The sequence below is a fragment of the Haemorhous mexicanus genome, chromosome 19 (assembly GCF_027477595.1).
Source record: "Haemorhous mexicanus isolate bHaeMex1 chromosome 19, bHaeMex1.pri, whole genome shotgun sequence".
Classification (NCBI taxonomy): domain Eukaryota; kingdom Metazoa; phylum Chordata; class Aves; order Passeriformes; family Fringillidae; genus Haemorhous; species Haemorhous mexicanus.
The window spans coordinates 13,895,212-13,918,287 of NC_082359.1; the positions used below are offsets into that span (position 1 = coordinate 13,895,212).

Sequence of the window (23,076 nt, forward strand, 5' to 3'; positions counted from 1 at the left end):
GTCTCTGTGTTTGGGTCTCTGCTCAGTGTGGCACTTCCTCACAGCTGTGTTCTGGTCTCTGTGTGTGACATCTCCTCACAGCTCTGTTCTGGTCTCTGTGTTCTGGTCTCTGCTCAGTGTGGCACCTGCTCACAGCTCTGTTCTGGTCTCTGGTCTCTGAGTGTGGCACCTGCTCACAGCTCTGTTCTGGTCTCTGGTCTCTGCTCAGTGTGGCACCTGCTCACAGCTCTGTTCTGGTCTCTGTGTTCTGGTCTCTGGTCTCTGCTCAGTGTGGCACCTGCTCACAGCTCTGTTCTGGTCTCTGGTCTCTGAGTGTGGCACCTGCTCACAGCTCTGTTCTGGTCTCTCTGTTCTGGTCTCTGAGTGTGGCACCTGCTGACGGCTCTGTTCTGGTCTCTCCTTGCTGCAGCTGCCGAGAGAACACCAGGTGGCCCTCTCCTCCATCACTTACATCGGCTGTGCTCTGTCCATCCTCTGCCTGACGATCACCCTGGTCACGTTCGCCGTGCTGTCGTGAGTAATTTTAACCTGGTGCCTGCTGAGCAGCCAGCACGCGGCAGGGCAAGCAGGATCCCTTCAGCTGCTCGGGATAAAACAAAGGCTATTGATTCTACAGCCTTCCTTAATTAGATTCTGCACATGTCTTTGTAACACTTGGTTGGTTATTTCTAAATTACTTTCATTTCCTGAAATGGGATGGTCTTTATATAGCAAGCTATTTCAATCTCGTGGGAGATTTTAATTCTTTTTTAACTGTCCATGCTTTGCTATAGTTCAGGAGTCTTGCAAAGAGCTCGTAGGAGGCCGTGGTCTGGACTCCAGCAGGATCCTGGTGAGCAGGGGCTGCAGGACCACCCCCTCTGCCCCCACACCTTTGGGGTGCTCGGGGGGGACAGACAGACTTGGTGCTTCCCCCCCATCCCGTCTGTCAGGCAGGGTGCTCAGGAGTGCCCAGGAAGGAAGGCTCGGGCAGCACTGCCTGCCTCTGGTTTCACACAGCTTGTACACACTTCCCTCAGGCAGCCCACGGGTGTGCTCAGGGCTCTGGCTGCTCTCCTTCAGCCTGGGTTTCTGTGCTGCTCTAGTGGGGTGAAGGACGCTGTAAGCAGTGTGAGATTCTCTCCATGGCTCGGGCTTAGAAACCTCTGCACCTCCTGCCCAAAGCAGGCAGCCCTGTGAGGGCTCCCTGTGCCCAGGGCACTCAGGACCTCTATTCCTGTTTATGTTCCCCTAGTGACAAAGGAGCTTGAGGCCCAGCTGGGCTTGATACAAACATTTCTGGAAAAAAGCTTTCCGAAAGGTTTGTGTCTAAATAAGAAACAGAAGGGTGAAGTAACTTGTCCTGACCCTGACTAAGGGTGAAGTAACTTGTCCAAGGCTGAGCAGCACTTTGGGAGTAGAGCAAGGAGTGGGATTCTTGTCTCCTTTCACACACTAAACCATATTGTTCCCACTTTGGAGTTTGAGCCTTGTTTTCTGTGCCTAAGCATGTATTTTGGACATCCTGTAAAGAGGCCAGTTTCTAGGGAAAAGGACCAGCTGAATCTCAGTGCACTGATTGCAATGCTTGTTTTTTCCAGACCTGAATTATTTATTATTTCCAAGTTTCGAGGTCTGTGTTGGTCGTACTTGGACTAAGGGCATAACGTGTGGCAAAATCCACTCTAAATAGTCCAAATCTGCCTCTCTGACATTGTGCTGTTGGCATGTTCAGGCTGAGGGGAATGATCTTCTCCGTCTTAGTCTGAGCTGAGGGCAAAATTGGGTGTTAGAGTGCTTAGAAAGGAAGAAGGAGCAAAAGGAGGAGGTGCAGCAGGGCTGAAAGCTCCTCGAGGAGCTGGAGGCAAGCAGAAGACTTGGAAGAGAGCCTGGAGCCAGCTGACTGTCACAGGGTTCAGCAGCCCACCTACACACAGCACCCTTCAAACTGCCAGCTGAAAGCAATTCCATTATCTTTTCACTGGAGAGCAGGGTCTCGTTAAGCAGCTGAAGTGGAATTTTGCAATGTGCTGTTGGATGACTGTGACATAAGTGGAGAAGAATCTGGCAAGTTCTTTGCTGCTCCACGTGCTGGCAGTGGCAGCCCCTTCCCAGGAGGGCAGCGAGCCCTGCTCCCCTCCCGGGTGGCACTGCCCAGCTGTGGCACACGGAGCTCCCCAGCACAGAGCCACTGGCAGCTGGCACAGCATCCTCTGAGTTCCTTTTGGGATCTCAGCCCTGCTTGTCCTCTCCCCCCGAGGGGCAGCAGGAGGGTGCATTGCAATGGGAACCTGTTATCACCAGGACTGTTTGTTTTTCAAAGAGAACAGAATTTAAGGCAAGCCTGAGATGTTCAGATCAATGTTTTTGTTTTCTGTTTCCTATTTTGGGATGAGAACAGAAACACGAGGTCAGCAGACTTCCAGGAAAGCCTGTTCTTGTCAGATTTCCAGCTGGTTTTGGAAAAGCCAGGGGAGATATGTTCCGATGATGTTGAAACCACAGTCAGGTCCCTGTCAAGACAGGCACTGCCCATCTGTGCATGGAGCTGTCGTTCCTGTGCTCAGAAGTTATATTTGCATAAACCAGAACTGGAACCAAAGTCTTTTCCCATTCCCTTATTTCCCAGAACGGCAAAGACCAACCAACCAAAGGCAGAGCTCTGGCACAGAGGGGGCACAGGTGCCACGTGCTTTCTGTGAGGAGCGGGTGTGACCCCCTGGGCAGCCCAGCCCCTCCAGGACCAAGCCCTTGCTGGCATTCTGGCTCTGGCCACCCCTCCAGTCAGAGCTCTGCTGCCTGCAGGGGAGCAGGGGGTGCCCAGGCTGCGCTCAGGTGCTGCCCTCGCTGCTGGCAGGAGAGCCCCCAAGGCCCCAGGGTCACCCCAGCCACACCAAGAGCCAGCTCAGAGCTTGCTGCTGCGTGCCCTGGTGGCCCTGGAGCCCAGCTGAGGTGTTTCTGTGCCCTGCAGGTCTGTCAGCACCATCCGCAACCAGCGCTACCACATCCACGCCAACCTGTCGAGCGCCGTGCTGCTGGCCCAGGCCCTGCTGCTGGCCAGCTTCCAGCTCAGCCCCGCAACCGTGAGTCTCAGGGGTCCCTGGGGCAGCCCAGCCCCCCAGCCGTGAGTCTCAGGGGTCTCTGGGATGGCTCAGGCCCCCAGCCGTGAGTCTCAGGGGTCCCTGGGGCAGCCCAGCCCCCCAGCCGTGAGTCTCAGGGGTCCCTGGGGCAGCCCAGCCCCCCAGCCGTGAGTCTCAGGGGTCCCTGGGGCAGCTCAGGGGTCTCTGGGGTGGCTCAGCCCCCCAACCGTGAGTCTCAGGGGTCCCTGGGGCAGCCCAGGCAGCTCAGGCTCGCACCAGGGGAGGTTCTGCCAGGGGAGAGCTGCCTGTGGCACACCCTGGCCAGAAATGCATCCTGCTGCAGGGGAGCTGCTCAGGCAGGGTGCCAGGTCCAACCATCACACTGGCACCCAGAACAGCCCAGGCAGAGGGAGACCAATGGGCCAAGTTAACAGCATCACTCACCTGTACACCCAGTTTCTTTCCACAGTTCATTTTAAAAGTGCAGTTTAAAGTAGCACAAGGTCTTTGATGGGAAGTTCCACCTGGAGAGCAGAAACAAAACCTGACTTTACAATAAACTTCCAGGGTGCTCTGTGTTTGTGCTGGTAAAAAACTTGGCTACTTTTGTGACCAGCTGCTGCTCCACATTACTTTTCAGAGGCAGCCAGAGGTCTCTGTTGTTGGGGGGTGGTGGTGGGGGTATTTTTTTCTCCGTGGAAGTAAATGTGAGGTTTGCACATTGTTCATTTTGCCAATACAACAGCTACCTAAATTTATATTCAGCTCAGATGGGATCCCTTGAGTTTCTGTTACGTTTATAAATAACTGGAATGCCTGGTTTGCACAGGCAGTCATTACCTGAGGACCTCAAAGCACTCTGGAAAACTAAGTTCGTGTTCTTTTGCTGTTTTACATTCGGGTGGGTCCTGAATGAATCGTGCAATGTGCAAGGGAGAAAGTGAGAGGGGGTGGTTTAGAAGGAAAACGAAATGGAGACATTGGAGAGCCCAAAAGATGAAGCTGAAGACAGTAGAAACCAGGCATGAAAATAATCCTCTCTAAGTAGAGAGCTAAGACCCCGTGTGAAGGACACGGGCTTGAGGGCGGCGGGAGGCTCGCTCCGCACGGCAGCGAGAGGATTCTCACAGGGCTGGCTGTGTCATCCTTCCCAAAGTGTCAGACAGTTCAGCCGAGTCCCTCAGATGGGCTGTGAAAGCCTCGCTGCAGCTCAGCAAGGCCAGCCTGGCCCTCAGCGTGCTCCGTGCGTGGAGCTCCAGCTGCGTGGGCTGCTGGGGGAGGAGGAGGAGGAGGAGGAGGAGGAGGAGGAGGAGGAGGAGAGCCACCTTCTGCAGGGACCAGCCCCAGGGCCACCCTCTGTGTGCTGGGAGGAGGAGGAGGAGGAGGAGAGCCACCTTCCACAGGGACCAGCCCCAGTGCCACCCTGCATGTGCTGCTGTGGGGAGGAGGAGGAGGAGGAGGAGGAGGAGGAGGAGGAGGAGAAGGAGGAGAGCCACCTTCCGCAGGGACCAGCCCCAGTGCCACCCTGCATGTGCTGCTGTGGGGCTGCTGGGGGAGGAGGAGGAGGAGGAGAAGGAGGAGAGCCACCTTCCGCAGGGACCAGCCCCAGGGCCACCCTCTGTGTGCTGCTGTGAGGAGGAGGAGGAGGAGGAGGAGGAGGAGGAGGAGGAGGAGGAGGAGGAGGAGGAGGAGAGCCACCTTCCGCAGGGACCAGCCCCAGGGCCACCCTCTGTGTGCTGCTGTGAGGAGGAGGAGGAGGAGGAGGAGGAGGAGGAGGAGGAGGAGGAGGAGGAGGAGGAGGAGGAGGAGGAGGAGGAGAAGGAGAAGGAGAAGGAGGAGAGCCACCTTCCACAGGGACCAGCCCCAGTGCCACCCTGCGTGTGCTGCTGTGGGAGGAGGAGGAGGAGGAGGAGGAGGAGGAGGAGGAGGAGGAGGAAGAAGAAGAAGAAGAGAGCCGCCTTCCGCAGGGACCAGCCCCAGTGCCACCCTGCATGTGCTGCTGTGGGGAGGAGGAGGAGGAGGAGGAGGAGGAGGAGGAGGAAGAGAGCCGCCTTCCGCAGGGACCAGCCCCAGGGCCACCCTCTGTGTGCTGGGAGGAGGAGGAGGAGGAGGAGGAGGAGGAGAAGAGCCACCTTCTGCAGGGACCAGCCCCAGGGCCACCCTCTGTGTGTTGCTCTGGGGAGGAGGAGGAGGAGGAGGAGGAGGAGGAGGAGGAGGAGGAGGAGGAGGAGGAGGAGGAGAGCCACCTTCTGCAGGGACCAGCCCCAGGGCCACCCACCTTCAGGACCTGCCTTGGTCACACTCAGGCCCTGCTGGCTTTGTCCAGCCTGTGAAACTCTCTCAGGCTCAGGCTGCAGTTCAGGGGGTGCAGATTTCCTCTTGACCCCATCCCAAACCCTCTTTGGTGAAATGGGGATGGCAGCGTGAGGAGGGGACACCTGCTTTACACCCCAGGCTTTGAGAAAGGAAATGCTTCACAGAATCCCTGGGTTTTAGCCCTGCCTCCTCTCTAAGAGCTGTGATTGTTGGGGATAACTCTGTGGAGATCTGGAAGTCGACAGACCTGATGCAAACACTGTCTGCTGGGCTTTTATTTTTATGCTTTGTCCTCTTGGGATCCGGGGGTTGTGATTCATCCTTTTATTGGTCTCCTGTCGTTACCCACTCCTGACTAGCTTTGACAGCAGCCTAAATGCCTTTAATTGCAGCTTTAATTGAGCTGCTGAGGGTGCTTTGCAGAGAGAGGGAGGCAGCGCTTGCACCAGCAGGTGCCAGGCTGCAGTCTCTGCCAGGGCTGCTGCGTGGGCTGAGCCCTTCTGGGAGCCTGCAGGACCCTCTGTGTCCCCTGACGAGGCTGGCATCGCTCCCTGCCCTGAGCCTGCCCGTCCTGTCCCCCCTCTGGCTCTGGGCAATTGCAGCTTTGAGTGCAGGTGTGGCACTCAGCACTCCCTGCTCTTTTCAGGTGCGTTAGGTAATGATTTACAATTCATTCCACAGCAATTTTGCTTTTCTAGAATAACAGTGGATTTTTTTTCTTTAGTAGAATAATAGTGATTTTTAACCACAAAGCTCTGTCTTCACAAATGGGACTTTAATCTTTCCAGTACAACTAATTTATTCATTTATTTATAAAAAGCTGGTCATTGACACCTATCATCAATAGTTAACTGATCATGGCATATTCCAGGAAGGCAGTTCTTCCCAAAGCCAGGATGTCTTTTTATGTCTTTATATTACTGAGACACAGGAAAATGAAAATTGAAGTATAAGGTGTGAGCCAGCACTGGGTTTTTCCCAGCCCAAAAATCTAATGTCTCTACTATCTGCAGTTCTGGATCAGGGTATTTATCTCTTTCTCACTCAATACTCCTGCCTGGAATTGCTGGGGACATCCAAAAGGAGAGGTGAAACAACCTGCTTTTGTTTGTGATACAGCTGTAAAATTACCTATCTGTTTTAAGACTGTCCTCAGGAAAAAAATGACAAATATTTCCTGGCCTTTCTGCAAGCCTGCCTTACCTTCTCCTCAGCAGTGGCAGGGCAGACCTGGCTGCTGGCTGGGCTGCTTTTGCTGTTCCACACAGCCCCAGCTGCCAGCCCTAAGAGCAGCAGGACCAAGATCTGCCTTTTTCGGGCGTTCTGCCGAAGGTGGGAGTTTCACAGGGTGCAGAGGAGGGACCTGCTTGGCTTTAGTGTGGGAAGGCTCAGCCCCTCAGGGCGTTCACTGAAGGCAATTTGCCCTGTAAGAGTAACTGCTAAGCAATAATTAAGGTAAAAAAACCCAACCAGAATGAGCAGCAACTCTGCTGTGGGTTTTATGTACAAAATCTGCAATAGGTATTATACAAAATTCTATCCAGACCAGCCTCCTGCTACTTCACTGCGTGCTTTTTTCTGCTGCTTTGTGATTCATGTTGTTTGGCTGCTCTAAGGTTGGAAAATATCCCTTTGACAGAACTAGCCTGTGCGTCAGCTTTATGTTGCATTTAGATTTTTGTGGACTAATCTTCTGGTAGAAATCAAAAGGCATTAAAGTGGATTTTATAGCCTTATGATAAAATTAACTGGAAAGGCTCTTGCAGCTTTTGTCAATAAGCTAATCTGGTTTAATAATATGTCACTGAACTTTGTGGAATACTAAACCACATACAGACCTCAGTTACACAAATTAACCCCAAATTTATTGCTTTTGAGCACAGGTAGTCCCACTGGATTTGCATGAGAATGTCCTTGCACAAGTCCAAGTGAGCCTGGGCAGGAAAGGCTCCATTATCATTGCACTCCCCAGTGCCAACGTTTCAGTTTTCACTGGAGTACAAAATCCCAAATCATCAGCACAAAGAACAAAAGCCAGCCCAGCCCAGCCCAGCCCAGCCCCCACAGCAGGGGGAGCTGACCACTGACACCTGAGGCAGCAAACTGGTTCCTACTGGTGCAGCTGCCCCAGCACAGCCTGCAGCCCTCCTGGGGCTGAGGGGGGAAAAGCCTTCCCAGCCTGGGCTGGGGGCAAGCAGCCCCTGGGGCCTGAGCAGGGGCACAGAGGGTGGCACAGAGCAGGGCACAGAGGGTGGCACAGAGCAGGGCACTGAGGGATGGTAAAACTGCAGGACATAGAGCAGGGCACAGAGGGGTGGCACAGAGGGATGGCACAGCTGCAGGGCACAGTGTCCATCCAGCAGCCTGCCACACACAGGGCTGAGCTGAGCTGAGCTGGGGCAGAGCAAACCAGGTCCTCTCATGGGCATCGCCCTGGTGACATCCCTGTGGGGACATCGCCCTGTGGGGACATCCCTGGGGGGACATCACCCTGGGGACATCCCTGCAGTCACCTCTGCTCTGTCCCTGAGTGATGGGCACAGCCACTCTGCTGAGACCTCCTTGAAAGAGTGAGTGGGGAAGGGAAAGGAGAGAGTGGGGAAAGGGGAAAGGGGAGAGTGAGGAAAGGGAAAGCAGAGAGTGAGGAAAGGGAAAGCAGAGAGTGGGGAAAGGGGAAAGGAGAGAGTGAGGGAAGGGAAAAGCAGAGAGTGAGGGAAGGGAAAGCAGAGAGTGAGGAAGGGGAAAGGAGAGAGTGAGGGAAGGGAAAAGGGGAGAGTGAGGGAAGGGAAAGCAGAGAGTGAGGGAAGGGGAAAGCAGAGAGTGGGGAAAGGGAAAGCAGAGAGTGAGTGAGGAAAGGCCAGTGGGGGGCCCTGAGGCAGGGGAAGAAGAAAGGATTCCATTCTGTTTTTAAGGCTGGTCAGCCAGAGGCATAGAGGAGAATTGCAGATGGCTGAGAGGAGCAGCTGCAGGGAGAGCAGGCAGCAGGGTACAGACAGCACTTGCACCCCACTTCTCTGACTCCTGTATTGATTACAGGCTCAGCAGGCAGATGCAGACACTCAGCTTTGATTCCCTAAATATTTTGTAGACTTGAATGGGAGTGTTGCTCCTACTGTTATAAATAAATAACACATCTGGATTTCCACACCACATTTGGCAATGCTGTTAGGGGGCTTTTTATTATTATTTTTTTAAAGGTAAGAGGATTTGTTACTCTGAAGCTATCTGAAAATGCAGTAGAAAAATGAAATTGTCTATTGCTTCCTAAGACAGTTTTACTCCAGTGATTTAGCATTTAGCCTGTAAATGTCTATAGAAGTTAAAAAAAAAAAGAAAACTGATGTGACTGTATCACAAAGAACTAATGTGTTCATTTTTACTCCTAATTTAGCTGCCTTGCAAGATATTGGCCATTCTCCTTCATTTTTTCTTCCTGAGTGCATTTGCATGGATGCTGGTGGAAGGATTTCATCTTTACAGCATGGTGATCAAAGTATTTGGGTCAGAAGAAAGCAAGCACTTATATTATTATGGAATTGGATGGGGTAAGCATTTAGCAGCTGCTTGCTTTAGTCTCCTCACTATGGGACAAGATTATACTCAGAAGCATATTTGAAATTGTCATCTTGTGGTCACAGTTTGCTCACTGAGGGCAGGTCTGCTGGATGAGAACATGCACCATTTTTCTGACTGCAGTGGGGCTTGCAGAAGTGCAGTCCTTGAGGCACGGCAGTGCAGGGCATGCCACAGCCTCTGCAGGCCAGACCAGACCCTTGGCTGCCCCACCAGAGCCAGCCCTGAGGGAGGGAGGGAGGGAGGGAGGTGTCACCACACTGCTGTGCTCCTTTTTTGGTTCTCACTCACACCAGAGCCTTCTTCCATCTGCACCCTGCAAAGTCACGTGTGAAAAAGGGCACAGGGGTAGCAGGAGGCTTCATGGGCTGGAGCCTTGCTGAAGCAAAGCTTTTCAGTCCCCCCATTTGCAGGTGACAGAGTTTGTGGTGCTGGATGTTTTCCCACTCCAGGCAGTTTCCTTTCCTGCAGAAACTGCCACAGAGTGAGGACTTTGTTCTGAGCTGCCAAATGACATAAATTCCATAATTTCCTGTTATTTGTTGCCCAGATCTGATGTAACACAGCAGAAGAAAATCACAGAAAATGAACTTCCCAATATAAATTGGGAGAATATACTCATCCCCATCAAGCAAAGTAGATCTTTTCATCATTGGAGGGAAATACACTTTCTTTTGTGTCCAATGCTTCATCTTTCTCAATAAATGACATACTTAGGCTTTTAGAATTGATGTCCTAAAATTGTTTTGAATTATCTGCCACAGAGTTTCTACAGCCTGGGTTTTTTTGTATTCTTTGGGGCTTTTCCTTGTATAGAACTCACAGAAGCTTTCAAAATACAATGCTTCTTAACTGCAGAGGATACCCCATATCTATAAATATATCTTCATATAAATATATAAATATTTATAAATGTGCTTCTAGCTGCAGTTATTAAAGAATGGAAATACTTCTTCCAAAAATGCTTCTTCTGGCAGTGCTGGAAAACTTTACACAATTTGTGAGGATGATAGTGGCAAAATTAAGCAGAAATTGCCTGCCAGAGAATTTTGTAAAACCCTCATGCAGAAAACCTAAAGAATTAAAAAGAAAATTGATACTTTAAGCTATCATGTCTAATACTCTGTCTGGGACCTGTTTATTAAATTCTGTAAGATGATCAAAGCTCAAACCTTCACATTTTATTAAATCATACAGGAATTAGCAGGCAATCATTTAATATTTGAGTGGATGGCTTTCACTGCCTTCAGAACTGCTGGCAGTGAATCTCTGGCCTCCTCTCCAGCTCCTGGCCTGGAATGAAGTGGCACAACAGGGCCAGAGCAGCTCTGACACCAGGAGCAGATCTGCCTCTGTGAGATTTGGGTGATTCCTGAGTCACCAGATCTGCCTCTGTGTGATTTGGGTGATTTAATTCCTGAGTCACCAGGAGCAGATCTGCCTCTGTGTCATTTGTGTGATTTAATTCCTGTGTCACCAGGACCAGAACTGCCTCTCTGTGATTTGGGTGATTCCTGAGTCACCAGGAGCAGATCTGCCTCTGTGAGATTTGTGTGATGTAATTCCTGTGTCACCAGGAGCAGATCTGCCTCTGTGTGATTTGGGTGATTTAATTCCTGTGTCACCAGAACTGCCTCTGTGAGATTTGGGTGATGTAATTCCTGTGTCACCAGGAGCAGATCTGCCCCTGTGTGATTTGGGTGATTCCTGAGTCACCAAAACTGCCTCTGTGTCATTTGTGTAATTCCTGTGTCACCAGGAGCAGATCTGCCTCTGTGAGATTTGGGTGATTTAATTCCTGTGTCACCAGGAGCAGATCTGCCTCTCTGTGATTCCTGTGTCACCAGGAGCAGATCTGCCCCTGTGTCATTTGTGTGATGTAATTCCTGTGTCACCAGGAGCAGATCTGCCTCTCTGTGATTCCTGTGTCACCAGGAGCAGATCTGCCTCTGTGGGATTTGGGTGATTTAATTCCTGTGTCACCAGGAGCAGATCTGCCCGTGTGCAATTTGTGTAATTCCTGTGTCACCAGGAGCAGATCTGCCCCTGTGTGATTTGTGTGATTTAATTTCTGTGTCACCAGGAGCAGATCTGCCTCTGTGTCATTTGTGTGATGTAATTCCTGTGTCACCAGGAGCAGATCTGCCTCTCTGTGATTTGTGTGATTTAATTTCTGTGTCACCAGGAGCAGATCTGCCTCTCTGTGATTCCTGTGTTATCCCATGAACGTTCCTCCACCTCCTGGGGCACAGCCCACTGCACCAGTCAAAACCACCTGGAAACAGAGCTTCCTCTAAACACAGAAATCTTGCAGACCTCTGGCACATTTATGTTCAATCAGTCAGTTTTAACTGAGTTTGCTGGGTGTGGTGCTCTGGATACCCAAAACTCAGCACTCTTGTCCTCTCAGCTGCTATTCGTGCACCCCTGTGAGGAACTCTGCTCTCCCCCCTAAGTCGTTCTGAATTCTTGAGCAAAAATGCACTCACCTGGGGGAACGTGGTAAAAATACTGCTTAAAACAGGGCAGTCCATAAACCAAAGCCAGGCTTAAACAGGATAGTGATTCCCAGGGAAATTAGCACTGATGCAGTTTAACAGTTAAACTAGTACTGTATTAACAAGTCATCTTGTCTGACATCAGTTAATTAATGTTGGATTAAACAGCTGCGGGAGGATGTCAAGTTAGCCTCAATTTGAAGATGGCTCTGAGCTGTTCTGTTCATACAAAATCTAGCAGAGCTGGCAGGGCTCACTGAAATGTACTTTTATTCCTAACAATGCCTCTGGATCTGCCTTTCTCTGCCCTGCTGCAGGCTGCCCGCTGGTGATCTGTGTCATTTCTGCCACCTCGTCCCTGGACAGCTATGGAGAGAGTGGCAAGTGAGTGTGAAACCCCTCCCTGCAGGTGCCACGGGGTGCAGAGCTGGTGGGGAGGAAACCTGTGAGTGTGTTAACTGGGCTGTGGTGCTGCAGGATCCCCCTGAGCAGCAGGGCAGAGAGGCTGCAAAGGATGGCTTGTGCAGGGATGTTGTTAAACACAGAAGCCTCAAGTCTGCTTTTCACAGAGATGATGCACAGAAAGCTCCTGAGATCTCTTCCTGCTTTTCACTGGAGAGTCCTCAGTGAGCTCCCTGCTCAGGGGGAAAAGCTTGCACCAGGATGAGAGTAATCATTGATTAAAGATGTTCAATCTTCCGGAAAAACTGCAGTTACCCACCTGGAAACTGGAATGGATAATGCCCAAAACTTTGAAAATTAATTTCCTTTCTAATTTAGGAAAAGAAGAGCAAAATTATCTGAAAGAACACGATAGGATTTGCTGATTTCACAGGTGGTGAACAGGTCCCTGGCTGTGTTTGCCAGCCCCTTCCCCACCACAGCCGGGGGAGGCAGGGAGGGCTGCGGTCTGTCTCTGGCTGCAATGAGACAAATTCACTGCAGTGAGACATTTCAGAGTGCTCCAGCCCTGGCACAGCCCGAGGCCGAGGACACCAGGACAGCAAATTGCAGATAAAACATTTCCTCCTCCCATCTGTGCCCCCCTGTGAGGGGGGGCTGGGGCAGAGGGGTGTCACTGGCCGTGTGACAAACCCAGGTGAGATCCCACCTTGGGTCCCCAGCGTCAGGGAGGAGGAGCCTTGTCCTGATGGGCTGTCATGCTCTGGCTTTCAAATTCATCTTCTTGCACTCTCTTTTGGTTGTTTTATAAGTTGTTTTTTTAAATTAATAACATTACTGACTAAATGACTGTGTGTTTGCTCTGGAACATCTCTGATCCCCCTGCAGCTGCTGGCTCTCCCTGGAGGACGGAGCGATCTGGGCTTTTGTGGCACCAGCCATGTTTGTCATTCTGGTAGGTACAGGCACAGCTGGCAGGGCAGGTGGGCTGGGCTGGGCTGCCAGGTGAGTTTGGGCTCAGGTAGGGCAGGTGGGCTGGGCTGGGCTGCCAGGTGAGTTTGGGCTCAGGCAGGGCAGGGCTGCCAGGTGAGTTTGGGCTCAGGTAGGGCAGGTGGGCTGGGCAGGGCAGGGCTGTAGGGTGAGTTTGGGCTCAGGTAGGGCAGGTGGGCTGGGCTGGGCTGCCAGGTGAGTTTACAGGGCTCAGGCAGGACAGGGCTGCCCAGGTGAGTTTGGGCTCAGGTAGGACAGGGCTGCCCAGGTGAGTTTGGGTTCAGGCAGGGCAGGGCTGCCCAGGTGAGTTTGCAGGGCTGCCCAGGTGAGTTTGCAGGGCTCAGGTAGGGCAGGGCTGCCCAGGTGAGTTTACAGGGCTCAGGTAGGACAGGGCTGCCCAGGTGAGTTTGCAGGGCTGCCCAGGTGAGTTTGCAGGGCTCAGGTAGGGCAGGGCTGCCCAGGTGAGTTTGGGTTCAGGTAGGACAGGGCTGCCCAGGTGAGTTTGCAGGGCTGCCCAGGTGAGTTTGGGCTCATGTAGGGCAGGGCTGCCCAGGTGAGTTTGCAGGGCTCAGGTAGGACAGGGCTGCCCAGGTGAGTTTGCAGGGCTGCCCAGGTGAGTTTGGGCTCATGTAGGGCAGGGCTGCCCAGGTGAGTTTGCTGGCAGGTGTGCACTGCTGGCACACAAGCACTCCCCAGCAGGTGGAGGATGGTGCTCACATGTTGAATGGCAGGGAGTTGCAGCTGTGCTCTCCCCGGGGGTCAGGAGTGTTTGCAGACACCTGTGCCAGGTCAGCACCTCACCTGCACTGCTTCTGCTGCCTGCACTGACCAGGTTACCTGAGTGCTGTCTGTGATGCCAGACTGAGAGCCTGAGGATGCAGTGGGCTCGCTGATCAGTGAAACCAGGTGCCCTTAAAGCTCTACTCAGACTTCTAGAGGCATGGACATTTTAAAAAAGCACAGAAGAGAGACTTGCCCAGATTTCATCCCACAGAAACCCCCCAGGTCCTGCTCAGAAGCCAAAGGAAGGAACAGATCCACACATGCACAGCCAGTGTTTGCCACTGCATACCTCTGTACCTGCTTGGCAAACAGAAAGTACACCCTGGGCTTCTGCAGGTCAGTTTGGATTCAAAGGTGTGCAGACACAGATGGTTGGAGAGCAGTTACAATAATCTCATATTCAAGTGCCCCCTGCTCACGTTAGCACTTGCTTCCTGGCCACTGCTCAGCACCAAAGGAGGAAGTGAGATGCAGTCAGTGGCACCAAACCCTCCCAGGCTGCTGCCCGAGGATGGTGGTCACCCGAAGTCACAGGTGCTGAGGTGCTCACCACCTGAGGCACACAGCCTCCAGCAGTCTGCATGCACAGCTGCTTGCTGGGAGAGTGAGAGTTGGCTGGCTGGCTCTGACCTATGATAAATAACATTTGTGCAGCTCAAATGATGTTCTTGTAGGGATGCAAATCCTTTCAGAAAGAGAAAGAGTGAGCTCACAAGGTTGATCCACGTAGAGCAATTTGTTAAATAGTCTAAAGCCAGCTCTGCCCAAAATAGCAGCGAGAGAGCTGACAAATTACCCCTCTGGGCATGGAAATTCCAGCTGAAAAATGTGTTAGTGCCTGTAGGGAAATAACAGGGCTGAACACTAGCTGGGGTGTGTGCACGTGTGCCTGTGTTCTTTAATAACAAATCAGCCACCAGCTGCATAAACTAGCATTTAAATCTGAAAATACTTCTCAAAAAGCAGTGTTTGACTAGTTCAATCCACAGTGTCTCTGCCAAGAAAGAGGATTATGCTGTGAGCAAAGAGGGGCATTGCTCCTTTCCCCTCCCACTCCCCAGACCAGGCAGACACAGTCCATTTCATCCTGCCCAGACACCACGGAGCCTGAGGCAGAGCGATGTGGAGGGGCTGGGACTGAGAGGAACACTGACACACCCTTCTAGGAGGGGAGGAACACTGACACACCCTTCTAGGAGGGGAGGAACACTCACACACCCTTCTAGGAGGGCAGGAACACTGACACACACTTCTAGGAGGGCAGGAATGCTCACACACTTTTCTAGGACAGGAGGAACACTCACACACTTTTCTAGGAGGGCAGGAACACTCACACACTTTTCTAGGAGGGCAGGAACACTCACACACTTCTCTAGGAGGGCAGGAACACTCACACACTTCTCTAGGAGGGCAGGAACACTCACACACTTCTCTAGGAGGGCAGGAACACTCACACACTTCTCTAGGAGGGCAGGAACACTCACACACTCTTCTAGGAGGGGAGGAACACTCACACACTTTTCTAGGAGGGCAGGAACACTCACACACTTTTCTAGGAGGGCAGGAACACTCACACACTTCTCTAGGAGGGGAGGAACACTGACACACTTTTCTAGGACAGGAGGAACACTCACACACTTTTCTAGGAGGGCAGGAACACTCACACACTTTTCTAGGAGGGCAGGAACACTCACACACTTTTCTAGGAGTGCAGGAACACTGACACACCCTTCTAGGAGGGGCAGGAACACTCACACACACTTTTCTAGGAGGGGCAGGAACACTCACACACACTTTTCTAGGATGGGAGGAACACTCACACACACTTTTCTAGGAGGGCAGGAACACTGACACACCCTTCTAGGAGGGCAGGAACACTGACACACTTCTCTAGGAGGGAAGGAACACTGACACACCCTTCTAGGAGGGCAGGAACACTTACTTTTCTAGGAGGGCAGGAACACTCACACACTCTTCTAGGAAGGGAGGAACACTCACACACTCTTCTAGGAGGGCAGGAACACTCACACACGCTTCTCTAGGCAGAGATTCCCAGAACCTCCCAGCCCTACAGACTCCCACACCAAAAATGCTCTTTCCTTGGGGTCTGAGTCAAGGGCTGTGATGAGGGAAACAGTTCCCTCTGTCTGCAGCTCTTTTGGCTTCTACCTGCACCTTAAGGTGCTGAGATCACTGTTCCCACACCCCAAACCACAGCACACAAGCCTCTATCGTGCTCTCAAAGCAGCTCCCCAAAAACCCTTGCAGTTGCTTTGCAAACCCAGCTGAGCTCAGCCCAGGGTGCCCTGGGATGTGTCTTCAGTCCAGGGGGAAAGCCCGACTTGACAAAGCACCTGAAGTTTTGACAGGAGACATTGAAACTTGTGGCAGAAGGTTTGTTTGTTGTCAGCCACCTGCTGCCGTGGTGTGATCCCATGGATGGGGCAGGGTGCAGGGAGCTCTGAGTGCCAGAGCAGAGGCTGTGCTGCAGGCAGGGCGAGGAGCACACCCTGTGGTGGTGTTCTCAGGGCTCCCAGGGTGAGGGAACAGACCAGAGTCTGGACTCCGTGTTTCAGAAGGCTTGGTTTATTATTTTATGATATATATTACATTAAAAACTATACTAAAAGAATAAAAAAAATATTTCAACAGAAAGCTAGCTAAGAATAGAAAAAAAATTAATAACAAAGGTTTGTCTCTGACTGAGACAGTCTGGACAGCTGGACTGTGATTAGCTATTAATTAGAAACAACCAAACGAGACTAATCACAGATCTACCTGTTGCATTCCACAGCAACAGATAAAAATTTTTTACAGTTTGTTCCTGAGGCCTCTCAGCAGCTCAAGAAGAAGAAATCCTAATAAAAGGATTTTTCATAGCACATGTCAGTGCCAGCCCTGGGCTGCAGTGCCAGGGCCTCTCTTGCTGTCCTGCAAATTGTGTTTTCCTGTGCTGCAGTTCAGGTGAGAGTTTGCAAGGCTCTGAGGAGAGCACAGAAATGGCTTTCTCAAATGTGCTCATTACCACCTCGAAGGATTTACAGAGGTTATTTACAAAATATGATTTGGTAGCAATAGGGAAAGTGGTCCCAAGAGCATTGAATTTCTCCTCTTATCTCTTAAAGCTGATGAGCAACAGGCACACTGGAGGAGCTGGCAGTCCCCCAGGATGGCCCTTGGATAAACTCAGGGGCCATGGCAAAAATGAACTATTACAGGTATGCTCTGACTCCACAGCACGTGGGGACCTGCCCTTAGAAACCTAAAACTAAAAAAGGGGTCAGAAGATTTGGAAAAAACCCAAGGAAATAATTATAGTCAAATTTCAACATCTTTAATTCACCCTCTCATCCTCAGAGTTAGAATATTTATTCAAAGCAGAGGATGATTGTTGAGTTTTAACTGAGGAACAGCTTTTTTTTGAAGTCTTCTCTCTCTCTTTGTTCTGTAGCTCAGGATAGTTTTGTTCTGCCCTTGTTCTTGATGCTTTGTAGCTGATGTGCAGCTTTGGACAGGAGGGGGGAAATGTGTCTTTCACCTTCACATTGTCCACTTTTTTTTCCCTTTAAACCCAAGGTCTTTGCACAGCAAGACAATCTTTGCCACATTTCCTTTAAGAGATAAAGATTTCCTTCCTCCTTCACCTGTGGCTCCAGCACAAACTTTCCTTTCTTGAACATTTTCAGTGTTAGTCTTTTCAAGATTTCCTGCTTTTCTGTCGGGAATTCTTTTCATTTTATTGATGTTTCTGCTGGCCCTGACATCAAAAACAGTGGAGCCTTTGAAGAGCAGAGTTCAGATTGTCCAGATTTTCACGTTGCTCCTTTAAAATGGTCTTGTGGCAGAGACTGACTGATCTGCAGGCAGGGTATTGATCTGCATCAGGGTATTGATTTACAATCAGGGTATTGATTTACAGGCAGGGTATTGATCTGCAGGCAGGGTATTGATCTGCATCAGGGGTTGATTTACAGTCAGGGTATTGATCTGCATCAGGGTATCGATTTACAATCAGTGTATTGATTTACAGGCAGGGTATTGATTGACTGATTTACAGTCAGGATATTGATTTACAGGGTATCGATTTACAATCAGGGTATTGATTTACAGTCAGGGTATTGATTTATAATGTATTGATCATCAGTCAGGGTATTGATCTGCATCAGGGTATTGATTTACAGTCAGGGTATTGATTTACAGGCAGGGTATTGATCTGCAGTCAGGGTATTGATTTACAGGCAGGGTATTGATTTACAATCAGGGTATCGATTTACAATCAGGGTATTCATTGACTGATTTACAGTCAGGATATTGATTTACAGGGTATTGATCTACAATCAGGGTATTGATTTACAGGCAGGGTATTGATTGACTGATTTACAGTCAGGATATTGATTTACAGGGTACTGATTTACAATCAGGGTATTGATTTACAGGATATTGATCTGCAGTCAGGGTATTGATTTACAAGCAGGGTATTGATTTACAATCAGAATATTGATTTACAATCAGGGTATCGATTTACAATCAGGGTATTGATTTACAGGCAGGGTATTGATTGACTGATTTACAGTCAGGATATTGATTTACAGTCAGGATATTGATTTACAGGGTACTGATTTACAATCAGGATATTGATTTACAGTCAGGGTATTGATTTGAGGGGGGGATCCTGAGCACCCTGGCTGGGGGCAGTGCACCCATCCAGGTTTTCCTGAACAGGCAGGGGAGCTGCAGAAGGAAGGAGGAAGCTGTGGGGGTGGGAATCACGGACACCAGCCCAGCCTTGGAAGCCTCTCCTGGCAGATGAAGGCAGCCCGGAAGGTTTCTGTTTGCTGTGGGTTTGTAGCTCCCCTCCCAGGGCAGCCTGCCCCTCTCCTGACCAAGGCTTCTTCCTCCTCCTCCTCCTCCTCCAGGTCAACATTGGCATTCTCATCGCTGTCACGAGAGTCATCTCCAGGATCAGTGCCGACAACTACAAGGTCCATGGAGATGCTAATGCCTTCAAGTAAGTTTTTCTCACTGAAATGATAGCAGCAGTCTCCCAGGAGCAGTGCTACACCGTGGGCTGCTCCCAGAGCATGACTCCACCCCTCTTCAGTAGCAGCAAGCACCGCTAAAGGTGTCCCCATGAATGCAGCCAGCTCACCTGTGCTTTATTAAAGCTGCATGCATGCACGGGTGAAACCTGTGGCTCAGCAGGAGCTGAAGTGTTTCCCTGCCTGTTGCAGTCCCCAGCGTTTGCTGATTCATTATTCTCCCTTTTGTTAATGGAGACTTTGCTCTCCCTGCTGCAGTCAAAAGCTGGATTTCACAGAGCACCATTAATCTGTCCTGGGTTATTGCAGCTCTCCTGCTCCTCCTGAGGACAGGCCTTGTGTCTAGCCCCAGCTCAGTGCAATCTTTAGGCACATGCTTATCTTTAAGACTCTCTTGACATTACAAAGCACACAGACTTACACTGGATTTAAATGTGAGCCTAAATTGAAGCAGATCTTGATATCAGAGTGCCTGGAGCCTCTTGGGCTGGTGGCCTCTGGGAGTGAGTCATCTTTGAAATAGCACTAGCAAGCCTGGAGGGGGAATGCAAGGCACACACAGAGCTACCTCTGAATGTGCAAGGACAAATCCTGATCTCTGGAATATATAGAGAGATTACATGTGTGTAGCTGAGAAGATAATTTAATATATCAGGGCTAAATTAAGATGTTGAATATTCCATATTGTGTCTCCTAAAGAAGCTTTAGTCCAAATAGAGAAATGTATATAAACAAAAGACTGGAAGTTAGATAGAAGGAAAATGGGATGATGGTTTGTGTTTAATGTTTCTGAGGCACAGGTTATTGTATGACAAAGATTTGGTGCCACTGTTCTGAAATGGTATCATAAAAAATAATTTTTATGCTTGGATTACTTATGTAACTTTGAAATTGTCATTAAGTTTTAAATATTGGTGACAGCTACCTAATTGAAGTTAGTTTACTTATTGCACACTTATCCAACAGGAAAAGCAAACCAGTAAATAAGTCTACACAAAAATCAATAAGATAATTACACTGTAGTGAAAGGAGAAGGCTGGGAATTAAAATGACTGTTTGAGGTTTGGCTGAGCTCCTGTGACCTTCAGAAACACGAAGGAAATGCAGAAACTTAGGAAGCAATAGCTGTATACTGTCAATGCCCATTGTTATGCACTGTTAGAAGTATGAAGACAAAGACACAACTCTGTGAGTGCAGCAGGAGCTCCAGAGATTGCTCCATGCACTTGGATGTTTCACTGTGTTGCAGGAGTGCATTCAATACACCCTGCACAATAACCCATTATTTATTTAAACTGTGTGTGCACGTAAGTAAATTGATTTATGAGTGATTGGTCGAGGAACAGGATGTAATGCCTTCAATGAGGGGCCTGTGTGCTTAGCCCAAATATTGTCAGCTGTAGATGTGGGATGGGGTAACTCTGTACTGAAAATGAGACTGCCCCAGGTACCCTGGCTGAGAGATGCTCTTTGTGCCAAGCCATTTTCATGCTCCAGTTTCAGGATTTGACCCATCAAAAGTTACAAGGAGAAAAGTGGAGAAAAAATTATTATCAGAGGGCTGATACATCTGAAAACTTGAACCATTAAGTTATTAAGTGGAAATATGCTCTTACAGAACAGCTTTCCTCACAGAAATAAATAAAGTCAACAAAATACAATAGGAGGTAAATACAACTTAGAGAATAGTTCTTCTGTACATATCATTAACGAAGTGGGTCCTCAAAGGAAGTTTGAAATGAGAAGTGCATAAATACAGGTTCACATCAGATCTTGTTTATGCCCTGATTTAACATAGCAGTGTGGCATGATGCATTAGAGTTCTGTGTACAGAGGATGTCATGGGGAAAGTAACTGGTCTGTTGGAAAAAAGGTAATTATAAAGCCTTGATAGCACAGAGTTTGTGTGCTAGCATGAAATGCTTGTGTGTATTTTCCAAGAAATAAGAGAACAAGGCAGAGCAGGGCTCTGATCTGGCAGGTGCAGGGAAGTGTTTCTCATGGTGTGAAATCCCCGTGGCTCCGAGCATGACAGCTCCTGGGAGCTGATTACAGGTTGTTAACCCAGGAGGGAGGATGTGCACAGCAAAGAAATCAGTGACAAACAGAGACCAGAGAAGCAGAAAGGTTTACAGCTCCTGGGAGGGAGGGCTGCAGGGCAGGTTTTGGATCCACAGGTTGAGCAGGCTGAGGGAGGAATCCCCGAAGGCTGCAGAAGGCTTTGTGTGCCCTGGTGCCCAGGTCAGGGGGCTGCCAGGCATCCCTGGGTGCTGCACCCCACGGGAATCGCCGAGGGCAGAGCTGGGCTGGGGCAGGAGCAGCTCATCAAACCTCTCACAGGGCAGAGCTGGGCTGGGGCAGGAGCAGCTCATCAAACCTCTCACAGGGCAGAGCTGATGAGCTGGCACGGTGTGATTTGGTGAGACAGGAAAGCTTGGGCACCCCTGTGCAGCAGCTGGGGGGACGTGAGGAGAAGGGGCTCCTTCAGGGCTGGGCTTGGGCTTTCAGACAGCAGAAATTGCTCCAATTTCTGCCTCTGCTTCCAGAGGCAGAAATTGGAGCTGCAGGGCAAAGAGCTGTGGAGGGGAACCTGCTCAGTCCAGCAAACCTGGGGCAGAAAAGAAGAGGGACTTCAGTGCTGTCTTTTCCAGCTGGGGTGAGACGTACACGGGCGGACAGAGAGCTGCTGGGACAGCAGGGACAGAGGGACAGCAGGGGCAGCAGGTCAGACAGCAGGGACAGAGGAACAGCAGGTCAGACAGCAGGGACAGAGGGACAGCAGGTCAGACAGCAGGGACAGCAGGGACAGAAGGTTGGACAGCAGGGACAGAGGGACAGCAGGTGAGACAGCAGGGACAGCAGGGACAGAAGGCTGGACAGCAGGGACAGAGGAACAGCAGGTGAGACAGCAGGGACAGAGGGACAGCAGGTCAGACAGCAGGGACAGCAGGGGCAGAAGGTTGGACAGCAGGTCAGACAGCCTCCCAGCAGGGTCACCCCTGCAGTGACACCCCTGCAGTGACCATGTGCTGAAGGGCCTGGCAGCACCGACCCCGGGGGCAGGAGCACCAGCAGGTGCCAGTGCCACCTCTCTCCCTGGTGGCCCAGGCCAGCACCCGGTTTGGCTGAGTGGCCTCACACTTGTGGATGTTCCAAGCTGAAGCCCAAAGCCAAGCAGCTGCTGTGGCCCAGAAATCCCAGCCTGCAGGTGTCACAGAACAGGCTCCTCCTCAGGCTCGCCCTGGCCAGGCTCTGCTGCCAGAGCAAAGCTTTGATCACCCTGACAAGGACTGAGCCCCAGTGCTGCTGGCACAGGAGCTGCCCTGTGTCCCCTGAGCTCCCAGGCTCAGCCCAGCTGGCACCACGGCTCCTGGGCTCCTGGTCCTGGCTGCCTGGCTGATGGCCTCTGTTCCATGTTCCTCTCCTGCCCCAAAATCTCCGATTTCTGCCCCGTGGCAGGGGGAAGCCCGGGCTGGGCTCAGACACCATCTCTGCACGTCTCAAGCCAGGCGTGGTGGCTCAGGCCACACCTGAGCAGAGATCACCTCAGGAGATCCTGACAACAAAGACACGTTCTGGGTTGTGACAGTATCAGTTAGAAAGGGCGTTTATTGCTAGAGAAGTGCTGCTGCTGGAGCGTGTTTACTTTCTGAAAAATTAAGTTACTTGGCAATGCAAGTGGATATTGCCAACAAGGTTCGTTTCTCTTGGCAACAAGCAGCAATAAACTGATGTAATTATTTAGAGTAATTGTTCCTGATTGTCCATATGGCAGCAGGTCCTCTCAAATGCTGACTCAAACGTGACTGCAGAATGTGCACCAGGGTGAGCCCGTGCTCTGCTTGGAAGGCAGCAGCTGGCAAACCTCAGGTGTAAAAGCCAAAACAGAAAAGAAAGTTGTGAACAAAATTCCTTTTAATGTCCTGAAGTGAATTTATTATTCATCTTCCCCACTCCCATTCCCCCCAGAACAAAGTGCAGCTCCTGGCTTACAGATCTCTTCAGGTTCAGATGCTGCTGGTCACAGAGGAGACACCAGGACCACCCTGCTGAACACCCTGTTCTGCTCTCACTGCCACTGCTGTGCTCCTTTCTTTGTGTAAAGTAAATAAGAATAGTGCCCCTAAAAGGAATTTAAAACTATTTAAAAATAGTGCCCCTAAAAGGAATTTACCATGCAGCATAAAAGACTAAGCTTTAATGATACGTAAACTGCAAAACACCCAGTGATTTAGGGCAGAATGAATACAATTAAACAGTTTATGATCAGAGACACCAATTAAAGCCTGATAGACTCCTGTGACAGTCTGAGTAGTAAGTATTTGGTCACTGCAGTAATTTTCCTGTGTGTCTGAAAATAGCTACTGTTTTAGTGTCTGAAACTTTAATTCTGCAAGACCAGTTTGCTGGAAAGAG

The 23,076-nt window shown here is 50.5% G+C and overlaps 1 protein-coding gene across 3 annotated transcripts in view; it reads left to right on the forward strand.

Moving 5' to 3' along the window:
- Window positions 1-23,076, forward strand: part of ADGRD1 (adhesion G protein-coupled receptor D1) — a 133,913-nt gene that overhangs the window by 91,016 nt on the left and 19,821 nt on the right. For all 3 annotated transcript variants that reach the window (XM_059863167.1, XM_059863168.1, XM_059863169.1), the window contains 6 exons: window positions 410-513; window positions 2,951-3,062; window positions 8,767-8,920; window positions 11,764-11,830; window positions 12,737-12,803; window positions 18,538-18,629. In XM_059863167.1, the coding sequence (XP_059719150.1) occupies window positions 410-513; window positions 2,951-3,062; window positions 8,767-8,920; window positions 11,764-11,830; window positions 12,737-12,803; window positions 18,538-18,629 (596 nt within the window). The remainder of the gene's footprint in view (window positions 1-409; window positions 514-2,950; window positions 3,063-8,766; window positions 8,921-11,763; window positions 11,831-12,736; window positions 12,804-18,537; window positions 18,630-23,076) is intronic.